This window comes from Nycticebus coucang, chromosome 4, assembly GCF_027406575.1.
Source record: "Nycticebus coucang isolate mNycCou1 chromosome 4, mNycCou1.pri, whole genome shotgun sequence".
Classification (NCBI taxonomy): Eukaryota; Metazoa; Chordata; class Mammalia; order Primates; family Lorisidae; genus Nycticebus; species Nycticebus coucang.
Genome location: NC_069783.1, coordinates 96,929,687 through 96,942,527, shown reverse-complemented (window position 1 = coordinate 96,942,527; position 12,841 = coordinate 96,929,687). Strand labels below are relative to the sequence as shown.

The 12,841-nt window shown below is 40.7% G+C and overlaps 1 protein-coding gene across 1 annotated transcript in view; it reads right to left on the bottom strand.

Annotated features, from left to right (window-relative positions):
- Positions 1–5,599: 5,599 nt before the first annotated feature.
- The window catches only part of IL18RAP (interleukin 18 receptor accessory protein), a 37,278-nt gene continuing 30,036 nt past the window's right edge, over positions 5,600–12,841 (bottom strand). The window contains exons 10-13 of the mRNA XM_053589956.1: positions 11,557–11,708; positions 10,312–10,449; positions 6,856–7,029; positions 5,600–6,114 (exon numbers count right to left, since the gene is read on the bottom strand). Coding sequence (XP_053445931.1) covers positions 5,741–6,114; positions 6,856–7,029; positions 10,312–10,449; positions 11,557–11,708 — 838 coding nt within the window. The 3' untranslated portion in view covers positions 5,600–5,740. The remainder of the gene's footprint in view (positions 6,115–6,855; positions 7,030–10,311; positions 10,450–11,556; positions 11,709–12,841) is intronic.

Genomic DNA, 12,841 nt, shown 5'->3' with positions numbered 1-12,841 from the left:
TCTGCTTGCCAGACCAGTAAGGGGACCATACCCCTGCCTGCCAGTCTCAGTCCATTTCCTGGCAAGCCTCTGTTCACAGGCTCTGTTAGAGTCAGGGCACCATACCTTGCCTGCAGGTCTCAATCCTCATCTGGTAAGCCTCTGCTCACCAGCCCCACTGGAGACAGGGGACCATGCCCTATTCCTCAGGTCTTGGTTTCTCCCAGCAAGCCACTGCTCAAGGGTTCTGTTGGAATCAGGGGACAACGCCCTTGCTCTCAGGTCTCAGTCCATGCCTAGCAAGCCTCTGCTCACAGGCCCAGCAGGGGCTGGGCACAAGCCCTGTCTGCTGAACTCAGTCCACATGGGCAACCACTCTCACACTGTGGGTGCTGCCAGAGCCAGGGGTTCTGCACCCCCATCCCGCCAGACACAGTCCAAACTGAGGGTCACATCACTACTGGCCGGGCATAGTCATGACCAGGGTACTGCTCCTCCTCCCACCAAGTGTCCCTTTATTCCCACACCCTCTTTCTTCCGCGTTAGTCACAGATTCTGTCCTGATGGTTGGCAATCCACACTATGCCCAGATATCTCAGGACAGGACCAAACACTCTGTGCTCTTCAGTGGGCAGAACTTCAGACTGCCATGTGATGGGGAAGGATGGACTGGGAATTTGGACTTGTTGGGGGGAAATAGCTGTTCAATTTTGTGCCTGGTGGGGTAGTGTCTATGTTCATAAGTGGGACCTCCCTGGAGATAGAGACCTGGAGTTTAGTGGCTCTCTCCAGCGATGTAAAATGAGAGGTGTTTTGTTCCCTGTTCATTTGCAGATAGCCTGCGGCAGGCTTCCTGCTTGGGGAAGGGGTCTAGTCAATAGGCTTTGTACCTGAAATTTGTTTTCCTGAGTGCTCTTCTTTGGAGTTACAGCTTGCTGGACTTCTTTCTTGGCTGAGATCCCCACCTTTGGCTTCACAGAGTCCAATTCTGTCCAGTTTTTCTTCCTCTGCTCAGTATCTTCTGTCAAGGGTTGCTACCAGTCAGCCATCTTACCAAAATTCCCCCAGTTTCAATTTTTAAATTCTTCTTAATTTTTATTTTACAATCTAGGATATGGTTTATCTTGGTGAAAGTTCTCTGTGCACATCAAGAGAATGTGTATTTGCTGTTGTTGGGTGGAGCATCCTATAATTGTCAAATAGGTCCAGAAAAATACTAATTAAGTGGTGCTGTTCAGTTCTTTTATATCTTTGCTAAATTTCTGTTTACTGGTTTTACTGATATCTGAGAGAAAAATACTGAAATATCCAACTATAATTGCGAATTTATCTATTTTTCTTTTCAATTCTGTAGCTTTTTCCTTAATGTGTTTTTAAATCATTATTGTTAAATGAATACACAATTAGGATTGTTATGTCTTCTTGGTAAATTTATTCTTTCACCATAATGTAATATTTATCTTTATCCCTGGTAATTTTTTATTTTATTTTATTTTATTTTATTTTGCTCTGAAGTCTGCTTTAGCCAATGTCTATATAGGCACTTTAGCTTTCTTCTTCTTTTTTTTTTTTTATTGTTGGGGATTCATTGAGGGTACAATAAGCCAGTTACACTGATTGCAATTGTTAGGTAAAGTCCCTCTTGCAATCATATCTTGCCCCCATAAAGTGTGACACACACTAAGGCCCCACCCCCCTCCCTCCATCCCTCTGTGCATATATTTTCATTTCACTTTTACTTTTAACCTACTGTATTTGAAGGATGCTTTTGTAAGGACATATCTCTAGTAAAAATAAGTTTGACTCAATTGAACAATCCATGCTAATAATATCTGCTTTTAAATTACGGTGTTTAGATATTTTACATATAATTATTATGTTTGGATTTATGTCTACAGTTTTCTGTATGCACTGAATAAACAGATTTCTGTTTATTTCCTCAATGTCTTGTTTCTTTGTTTTTCTTTTCCCTTCTTTTGGGATATTTACATATTTTTATTATTCCATTTTAAAATGTGAGTTTTCAAATATGGAATAACTAAAGTGGCAAAAACACTTAACATGAGATTTATTCTCTTGATGAAGTTTAAGTGTATAACACATTATTGTTGACTATAGTCACAATGTTGTACAGATGATCTGTAGAGTTCATTCATCTATTTAACAGATACCTTATATCTGTTGATTAATAATTCTTCATTTCCCCTGCCCTTCAGTTTCTGATAACCACAATTTAATTCCTTGATTTTTATGAATATAACTATTTTAGATTTCTTATATAAGTAGAGGCATGCAGTTTGTCTTTATATGTCAGGCTTATTTCACCTAGAAAAATGCTTACAAATTCCATCCATGTTGTGGGATATTGTACAAATTCCTTTTTTAAAAAATCTGGATAATATTCCATTGTCTATCATGTTTTAACACTATTTGGTTTTTTATTTGTTTTTTTGCAGTTGCCCAATAAATTAAAATATACTATTGCCTCCACATTCTACTTGAAATCAGTATTTTACCACTTCAAGTGGTATGTATATATCTTATCATCATACAGATCTCCCTACAGTCTCTCTTTTATGTGGTATTTAACTTATATATTACACATACCTACACTGAGAAACCTTATGAGAAAATGTTATATTTTGCTTTCAAGAGATTGTATCTTGAATGTTTTTAATATTTTGTTATGCAATTCTGAGTCTTGTTGAAATCCTATGTAGAATGTTATTTTTGTTTTGGCAGTAGGATTTGACCCAGTGGAATTAAGGCCCCAAACTTTAATCAGCCTGTGGTTTCAGTGTCAGTTCTCCTTCACTGCCTTTCATTCCTACTTGGACCTACCCCATCCATATGTATACCTTCCAGTGGCCAGTTTGGGACTCAGGAAGTTTTCTGTCCTACAGTTCCATTCTCAGAGTTTATGATATATCATTTAGGGTGACAGTCATACGTGCACAGCTTGGGTTGAGCCCTGGAGTTTACAAACAGCTTTATGGGTTTTCCTGGGCTCTTCTCTTCCATCTGCACAGCACTTTTGGGATCCATGGACCTTTTCTCTCCTCTGTGCAGTTTTCCTGCCAAAGCATTGAGGCTTTATTTACCCCAGTCTGCAGTGAACTTCTCACAATTGCTTTCATCTGTGTAACCAAATGGTAAGATGACAGAAAAAGAGGAAAAAATCAATAGAGGCTTGCCACACTCTCTCGGGACCATAGCTCCTTACATCAGAGTAGACAATTCCCCTTCCTCAGAGATGTAGGCTCTTTAGGACTCTATTGCCACTGTTGCCACCACAGGATTTCTTAGGGGCTGAGCAGTGAAAGAACATGGGAAAGAAAATACAGGAGAGTTAGGAAAAACCTTCCCTAGTCTCTGAGCTAGAACTAGAATGCTTCCTCTGAAGCACTTTCCGTTAATCATGTCAACTTCTGTGTTTCAAACTGTACTGAGTCTAAGTTAGGAGATACTGGAGGAAATTAAAATTGTGGAATTTTGAATTCCTATCTTCTGCAATCTTTCTGCTTTTATACACTTTTTAGAAATCGCAAATTGATTTTTGTATGCATGTTGTCTGGGTTTTGTGGCTGAAATAAGAGTAAGAGATGGGATAATGTGTGTTTACTTCGTCTTACCTGGAATTACAACATGGAAAACACAGATATTAAAAACTAAAGGACACAAGGAAAGCTCTGAGAACTGCCTATGTTATGATATAGCATCAGAAAGGAGTACTCTATGGTGTGTATCAGGAATAGGCTGGCCATCACCCAAACTAGGACATTTCCAGAGTGAAAGAGAACACCATAATAACTATACTGGACAACAAGTGTAAACTAGGTACCAGAACATATGGCCACCTCATTTCCAAGTGTGATGGGAAATTAATACTTTTTCACTAATTGTATTCCACTGACTCCAATTGTTAGATTAAAATCAGTCTCCTATACATGGAAATTTTGTTTTGGTTATCTGCTTTATTTTAGTTAATTTACGTGTAAGAAATATAAATAACCCTTTGTCCTGAATGTTAATTTATCATCTTTAGGGTACCTAGTAACCTGGAAAGAGTATCTTCTATAAATATTAGAGCTAGATACTTCTTCTTTTGTATATATACAAACTTGAGGCTCAGTTTGATTTTCTATAAAACTAAGGACAAAAGTCCAGAACTCTGAATAGTGTGGTTACAGTAGTGTCTATCTTAGAATAAGATAAACCTGGATGAAATGTCCAAAAGAAATGTCTGAGCCTTAGATCTCAGAGAGCATCTGGCAGAAAAGCCAGGGATCCTGGCCATCACCAAAACATAAAAGCACAATGACAGTGTGGGTTCCTCCCCGCTGACGCCCTGCAATGATCCTGCCCATCAGAAACTTCCTCCAGGAATAATTTATACCCTTTAACTCATCGTTAACTCTATCACTGAAATTTCCAACAAGGATGTTACTTGGTGCCAAAGCCACAGTGGTTTTTATGATGTGGGTACCTCTGTGAAGAATGAGCTGAAGAGAATTTCACACAGGCACAAAAGGGGCCAGATGACCATGACTTTTAGCCGCTCTGAACTTGATTATATTGGGTAGATGTGACTCATTACATACAAGTGAGTCCAGAAACTGCTTTTCTTTGTTGCTGAAATGGTGAATCACTCTATTCTATCAGGGACGATAGAGCATGAGGGTTTGATATTTAATGCAGGTTGAACTCTTGGAATCAAAACAAATTCGTGAGAATGGAAATAGCCTTGTCTATTGGGAACAACTATTTAGCCCTTCAACCCATCACTCCACTACTTAGGAGGGCTTAAACTGAGACCACTGGGTCAGGAAGCACACAGAACAAAAGCAAGCCTCTATAGCAAATGGCTCAGCCTAATGCCTGTTCAAGCTCCACCACTGCTGCCTTTTAACCAGCCCAGACTTTCAACGCTTGGCTGTTAATTCTTGCCACTCCCTCTCTACTTTGTATGGAACTGCTCATATAGTCCTTTACCTCACTGGTCTACTAATGTTGGCCCAATTGGCTATTTCTAGTGGCCCAGAGTAAGATTGTATACATTATGTGCAGAACAAAGGTTTCTGACCAACAGCACAAAGAGAAACTAAAATTAATCCCACACTTCTCCCCAAGTCTATATTCTGGCACAGACTGCATGGGCCCAAAGGAAAGAGTTCCTTCCACCCTGAGCAGGCACCTCCCATTAGGATACAGTAGAAACTAACAATGGCCTTGTCTACTCTGTGTCCCATTGGTCTCTACCTTTGATACTTACTTCCTGTACTCCAGAGTTGATGGGAAAACATGGAGTAAAAATTGTCTTCTCTATGGAAATGCTTTAGACAGAGTTGAAATCACTGGTTTCTAGGAAAATAATATTTATTTGATGGTAAACATACATAAAGTCATATGTACAATACAGGATGGATGTAACAGTCATACCCACAAAGCTGCATCTGCTTTGCTCAGACCACTAGGAAGATCTTGCCGGTGTCATGTGCCGAATGTAGGCAAGGTCTAGAGGATTTGCTCTCCCTTTGTCCAGTTCTGGAAATCAAAGGCTCCAAACCACAGCTTCAGTCTCATTCCAGTGTCTGTCAGTCTTGTTTGTGGCTAGCAGGAAACGGTTTCAATTTCCTACTGGCCTGATCCACACTGTGTGTCCTGTCCAGCAATGATCTCCATCTGTGAGACTAGAGGGGAGGTGGGCCAGGGCTGGCTCCACCATTGCCTGGGCTGGGAGCTCCTCCCAGTGGCTGCTATTTTACTGAGTCCTTTCTAAGTTGAGAAACCTTGGGATAATTCTGAGTTGGTTCCACGAGAATCCCTTAGAGTTTTTCACAGGCATGTGGTAGCGCATTTCAGTCCAGAACCTGGAATTGGGAGGGACTGATTTTAAGCCTTTCCAGGTGACTGTGGGCAAAACCCTGAGACCTTTTTTCACAAGATGAGGTAGAGACTCTGGCTCTTGGAAGGAAGAGAACTTAATTAAAATGAGTTTTAGTGTTTGATCAGCCAAGGCAAGATTCACAGCTGCTTGTAATTCAAAGACACAAGGTCCATTGATATAGTTGGGGCTCAAGATAAATATTCCTCTTCTACTTTTCTGAATAATATGCATGATGTCTTCTGCATACACTGGAAATAAAGAATTTAAATACTTTTAATTGAAATTGTTAGAAGTTGAGTCACAATAAGCTTGAATCTCTCAGATATAACCAGAGAGTTCATTGCAATGGATGCTCTTAGGTGAGGAGGAAAGGAGACATGTTTACATCATCACTGTTAATATATCAACTCTATTTATAGTTGAAGATACACTCTAGAGTCTAGTGACCCTTAATTTTACATTCCTTCCTTTGGGTTCTAACTCACCAAATTGTCTAGAAGCAGAGCACATTGGAATGAGGTAAAATTAGAATGAGCCTGGAATGTTTCGGGCTCCTTGAGGGGAATGTCTGAGGACAGGGAGGCCACAGGACAACCAAGGTTTGGAGACCTGCTGGTGGCCAGGGCTGGGCCCATGCCTGAAGAGCCTCATGAAACCATGCTGAGGTTTGTGAGAGGCAGAGTCCCATAAAGCCAGGGATCCACTTGTTTGGGATGACAAAGACAACTTCCAACTGCAAAGGCAGGAAAGATACCGTTGTTCTGGAAGGGCCCCATATTATTACATTCTTCTGAAGATAATCTTTTTCATGATAGTACAGGTCACTTGAAATACATGCTTTTCTGTGTTGTGGCCCAAGATGTTCTGTGTTCATGAAATCTCACAAAAGGTGTATATCCCAAAAGACAGAATGACAGAAAACAGTAGGCGGAGCTTGCACTTAACTACCCTTTTTGTTCTGTAGCTTTTTCTTGACATATAGGACTTACCTCCTCCTGGGGCCACATCTCTTTCAAACAAACACAAGGTATATCCATATTTGTTTTCTAAAACCTCAGGGAAAAGATTAAGGGCCAAGCATTCTTCACTCACAGATGAGGCCGACTCGCTCTCAAAACAGCTTCGTTTTGCATAGGATATGAAAGCATCAAATTCCTTTTTATCTGAGGAACAGGAACAACCAAAAACGGTAAGCCATTTGCTTTTTTTTTTTTTTAACTATTATGGTATATATACATATGCTTGAAATGCATGATAAATGGATAATGAATAAGATTTAAGATCCTTACAAAATTGATTTTGAAAAATTAACAACAGCAGCTGCACCCATTTCCAAACCATGCCACTGAGTGGTATTGACTGTCCACCATCAATCGAATTCTAATTTATGAAGCACTCTTGCATTGCCACTGAGGTTAGATCAAACATCTGGGCTCTTCTCTGATTAAATCTTGCGTACTCAAGAGTTCCTCTGAGCCTTCTTTGCATCTGCAGTGTTTCTGTCTCATCACTTAATACATCAAAGAGGAGTCTGCTCTACCAAAGAGTGGTAAGATCCAGCAAGCTCAGTACTAAAACTCACCACATCTCATCCATAGGAGGAAAAAAATACCTCCTTGGAGTGCTTGCAGTACATGCACCTAAAGATGAACCCCCCCATTTGTAAAATGGGGGTGACATTAGCTCCCCAACAGGCTGTTTGAAGGGCTGTGTGAGATAATGTACATGTGGTGCTCAGGGTCTGGCTCACAGCAGGCATGACATAAATGTCCATTCCCCTCCCTTCTAATGGGAAACTGTATTTGGAGACTTTGTTGTCGGGTATTTGAAAGACTTCAGATGCTTCTGTTGACTATAGTAATACAAAGTCACACTGATTAGTGGATGTGCTAAAGAGCTGCCTGGAAGGAGAAAAATCCCCAAAGTTAACTCACTTGACTCAGCTTTGAAATAAGATATGTAGGGTTCACATCCCTGTTAAATAGTGTTGTTACAAAATGGTAGACAATAGCGCTGGGTGGCTGATGATATTTAGCAGCACACCTGCTCAAGGTGGATCTAAACAGAGGCCTCGGTGGATGGAAGTGCAGCTACCCAGTGGGAGGCGGGGGGGTGTCCAAGAGTCAAGAGAGAAGGATGGATGCCAAAGAGCCAAGGCGAGGGTGGAAGCTAATCTGTGGATGCAGCTCACATACAGGTGCAGGGGAAGAACTCAAGGTGTGTGGTTGGCAGGTAGGTGCCCTGCAGTGCCAATGTGTCACACACACCAGAGTTGCCTGTATTACCCTCCGTATCAGGAGAAACACCAACAAACTAGAATTTTTCTATAATTTGGAAACTACATGTCTTTAGTCATAAAATTAGATAGTGGTGTTATTAGACATCCTTCCTGGTCCTCCCCAATTCTCACATTGTATGACTCTAAAAGTTTAGACATTTGGTGTTAACCTCAAAGTAATCATTTTGCTGAAAAACATAAGATTGTCCAGCAGAGGGCACCGCACGACTGTGCTTAAAAACCCAGATCCCATCACTATTTTGTCTTTGTTATTATTTTCTTTTAGTTCACGTCTTTTATTAACTCATGTGTAATTACTTGTCTTCTGGTTTGTTGAAACAGTCAGTTACACAAAAAATGCCACAATAATGTCTATAAATGTGGCTGCTATAAAAACTCCAGTACCTCACTCATCTGAAGAACACTTAAACAAAGGCTACTTATTTTGACATTTTCATCCATCTTATATTGTTTCAAGCCAGCCAGATTAACCTTCTCTCTCTTACGCTTACTCTTCTTGGGAGTGGTATAACACATCTTTTTCCTTTCCTTAGCACCACCACGAAGTCTTAACACAAGATGAAGAGTGGACCCTCTTTGAATGTTGTAGTCAAAGTACGTCCATCTTCCAGTTGCTGGCCAGCCAAAAAGGAGTCTTTGCTGATCAGTAGGATTGATTTCCTTATCCTGGAGTTTGGCCTTTATAGTTCATAAAATTCCTTATGGGATAGACCATGACATCCGAGGTTGAACCCTCAGATACCATAGAAAATGGAAAGGCCAAGATTCAGGATAAGGAAGGAATTCTGCCTGTACAGCAAACACTATTTTGTCTTTGAGACAAGAAAGGACATGTTGAAATATTTGACTCTTCACTGAGTCTTGTACGAAAGCTTTAGAAGCTTAAGGTAAATAGAATTTCAGTAGAAGACACTTGAAATCACCTAGGGAAGTGATTAAGACATGGATTGGCTCCATTCTAAAAAGACAATTTAAAAAATCCTAAAAACATGTTTGGCCAAAGAATTTCTAGCATATATTCTCAATAATTAGTCTAAAGAAAGATGCAACTGATGCATTTCTTTACTTATTGTTTCCCCAGGGATCTCACTGAATTCCTAGAGTGGCAAAAGCTCTGGGGTTTGGAGAGGCCTCCCAGTGATATAAATACCCCCTGAAAGGCCACAGAAGGGGATTCTGTTCTTTCCAAGCAATAGAATCATCTAGTAGAACTGCAAACATTCTAACCCAGGACTAGAAAAGGATGGAAGCAGCTCTTCTTTTCTACAGATGCGAACATGAATGAACATGATGATCCTGTCTCTTGAGAAAATCGACAGATATGTTCTCGGCAGTAATAGTAATTGGATTTTATTATTAAAGGACATCCCACTTTAAAGAGCATTTCCACCATCTTAAAGCTTCTCATTTTACAGATGAAGCTAACCAAGGTATTAGCTAATGGGAACTCTTAGACTAGATAGCCTGTGTCTGAATCTAAAACTCTAAGGCCTCACAGTGTTTCAGTTTGGGACACGTGACTTTATCTGTGTCTGCTTGGTTTGTTGTGAAAATTAAAGTAGCTACTAGCCATAATTGGCTTATACTCCTGTCCTCAAGAAAACAGCTATAGCTGGCACATCCTGGCTGTTTACCCTGTACTAAGCATCATTCCAAATGCTTAATGTGTCTTAATAATATGGTAGTGAGTCCTCACATCATCCTTGCGATTGGTGCTATTGCCATTTTATTTTATAGATGCAGAAACTAAAGTACAGAGATGTTAAGTCATTTGCCATCTTGCCTTACGTTGGTTAGCAAAGAGGTTATTTTCACATCCACCACGTCTCGTGACAGCATTGTTTTAAGATTACTGGCAACTGGATTGAAAAATAAGAAACTCATTGTTTCTCCACCCTCTCCCAGTGTGAAGCTACTAGAGTCGGAGGAAGGTCTTGAACCCTCAGAGGCATGACCTTATCCACAAGGGACATCCCTTTCTTGAAGTCTTTTCACAATCTCTGCCCTGGCTATCAGGAGGCATCAAAATTTCTTTCCAAACACAAGTCTGAGGAAACAAAGGCAAGGGGTACTGACGGATTCTTGTCCTGCTCTATGTCAATTAGGAGGGGAAAAGTCAGAGGGTCACATGTTGGGATGTCCTTACCCCCAAGCGTCTCGTCCTTACTCTGGTAGGTTCGGAAGAGCAGCACTATTTCAATCCAGTGCTGGTAAAGGAGCACACTCACCGCCAGCACACCCACCAGAGTCACGACAGTGCCGAGCAGGACATACAGGAGCAGCACTGGGGAAACACGCCACCATGAGCAAGTGCAGGGGCAGCAGTCCTGGGCCAAGACCACGCAGACCGACACTATAGCTACCCAGCACCCTTTCTATCCCATTATTTTATGAAAGTCACTGGAACTGGCAGCAGTTCTTTCCAAGATGGAACTGTTTTAAATCTTGTCTTGAGATCTGTCTTATAACTCTAGATCCAGGAGAAAGGGCAATTCCTGATTGGTATGATCTAGGAAACACATTGTAGCAATTTTATGTATTTTTCCCCTATAAATCTCCACATGTTCACACTTTTCACACTGTATATATTGTAAACTAATTTCATATATAATCATCCCCACTAAAGTTTAAACCTCCTGAGACCTGGAGTCATGTCTGGCTGACCTTGGCACACTCCCTCACACCTAACACAAGGCTGTCCTTTGCACTTCCAGTGAGGAAAGCCACCATTGTAGGCCAGGAGCAAACTTTGTCTGGCTGAAGCCTCATACACATTCAAACCTGCCTGTACTGTAGCCATCTATTAACTGAATGAATGAGGGAATGGTATCAACCTCCTCTCTGGGCATGTTCTTAAAGAAACTTAGCAGCTATTTCTCACCTGGAATTTCTACTCTAGCTTTTTAAAAGGCTATAATCTGTGCTATACACATGTTATTCTGAACACTGAGCAAGATTACTCTTTCTCTTCTCCATTCTCCAACCATCAGGACATGCATCCATACTGTCCTCCGGATTTGGAAGCAATGAAAGGAAAATAGGAAAAGGAGCCGAGTCTTAGCACAATTCCTGCCACATAGGGCATGCCCTGTAGGTATTTGTGGAATGAATGAATAAGTGAATGAATGAATAAATGAATGGCTTTTCCAACACAGTCCCCACAGGAATAGTATTAGTTAAGAGGACCAGTTCTGGACCACTGATATGTAATTTACTTGATGTGTGGCTTTGGTCAAAGTACTAAGTGGGTTAACGCAGACAAAGTGCTTAGAACAACATCTGGCACTAGAGAGTATTCATTTCTATCATCGTTATTACTATTCTTTAGAAAAGTTCCTCCTATCTCAAGTAAAAGCTGTTGCATACATTCTGGGTGACCTTCCAGGCATACCTCCTCTCTTCTCCTTAAGTTGGATGGACCTGGTTCTATTCCCCATGGAGTTCTGAGCAAAGCAAACAAACTTCTTGCGAAGATCACGTTGAGTAACTTTCTTCAAAATGACATCACACTCAAAGACTTCATCCCCTAGAGTGGATCTAATACTAGGAAAAGAGAAAAAATGCCACACACATTCAGTTACGTGAAATGACACCCATTTGCAGCATTTGGAATGCCTATAAGCAGCCAATAGTTTGGTTTTAGAAGAACTGTGAGATTAATAGTATGAGAAGATACCAGAAAAATATAAGATGGTCAAAGAGGGATCATTCTTAATTAAATTGCTGGCTCTATTAAGCATTTATACTAAGCCACAATTTACTTGTGGGCCTAATCTGACCTTCTAAGAATTCCCCCAGGAGAGCACATAATAACATTACTATAAGAACAATATTATAAATGACAAACTTTTACTGAAGGTTTACTATGTACTGGGCACTCTTCCGAGTAGTGAATATGGATTCTCTAATCTCCTCTATTCATCATCTCCCAGGAATCCTACAAAGTCATAATATGATCATCCTCACTGGGCCAGCGACATGAAAAAGGCAAAGAAGGTAGGTGAGAAACCCCAAGTCACATTGCCAGGGAATAGCAGCCTGCTTTCTGGGCCTGTGCCCTTCTGTCCCATCCAGAGAGTTGTGAGTCTTAGCATTTTCTTACAATTTTGCCAATCTACGATCTCTGTTCATGTTAAGAAATCTTGTTCAGGAGGCTGGTATTTGAAGCTATGATGCTCTGAGCCTACGATACCAGCTGTTATTCATCAAGTGCTTCCTACTTGCCACAGACTGTGATAAGCATATCACCTCTCCTGTGTCTGCCCCTTATGGTGATCTGGCAATGTGGAGGTTATCATCCATGGGGGTATGAACAAGGTGGAGGTGATGAGGTCTCACAGAGGTTAAGGTCACATTGCCAACACAGAGAGAAGAAACTCAAACCCGAGAGTGGATAGAGTATCCTTTAAAAGAATACTCTCTTTTCCATACCCTCCTACTCTCAACTTTAACATAATGTCACGTTAAGATGGGCCTCAACAACTTCACTAAACTTAAGAATTCTTGCTAAATTTTATTGTTGTTACCAAAATTTGTCCTTCCTTTTTTGTAATGATATACACTTTTCAAAATGTGTCACGTGTATTTATTGAAAAATGAGCAAATGCATCCTTTAGCAACATGTCTGATTGGACATGATTGGATTCAAGCCCTGTGACACTCCAGGGGCTGGAGAC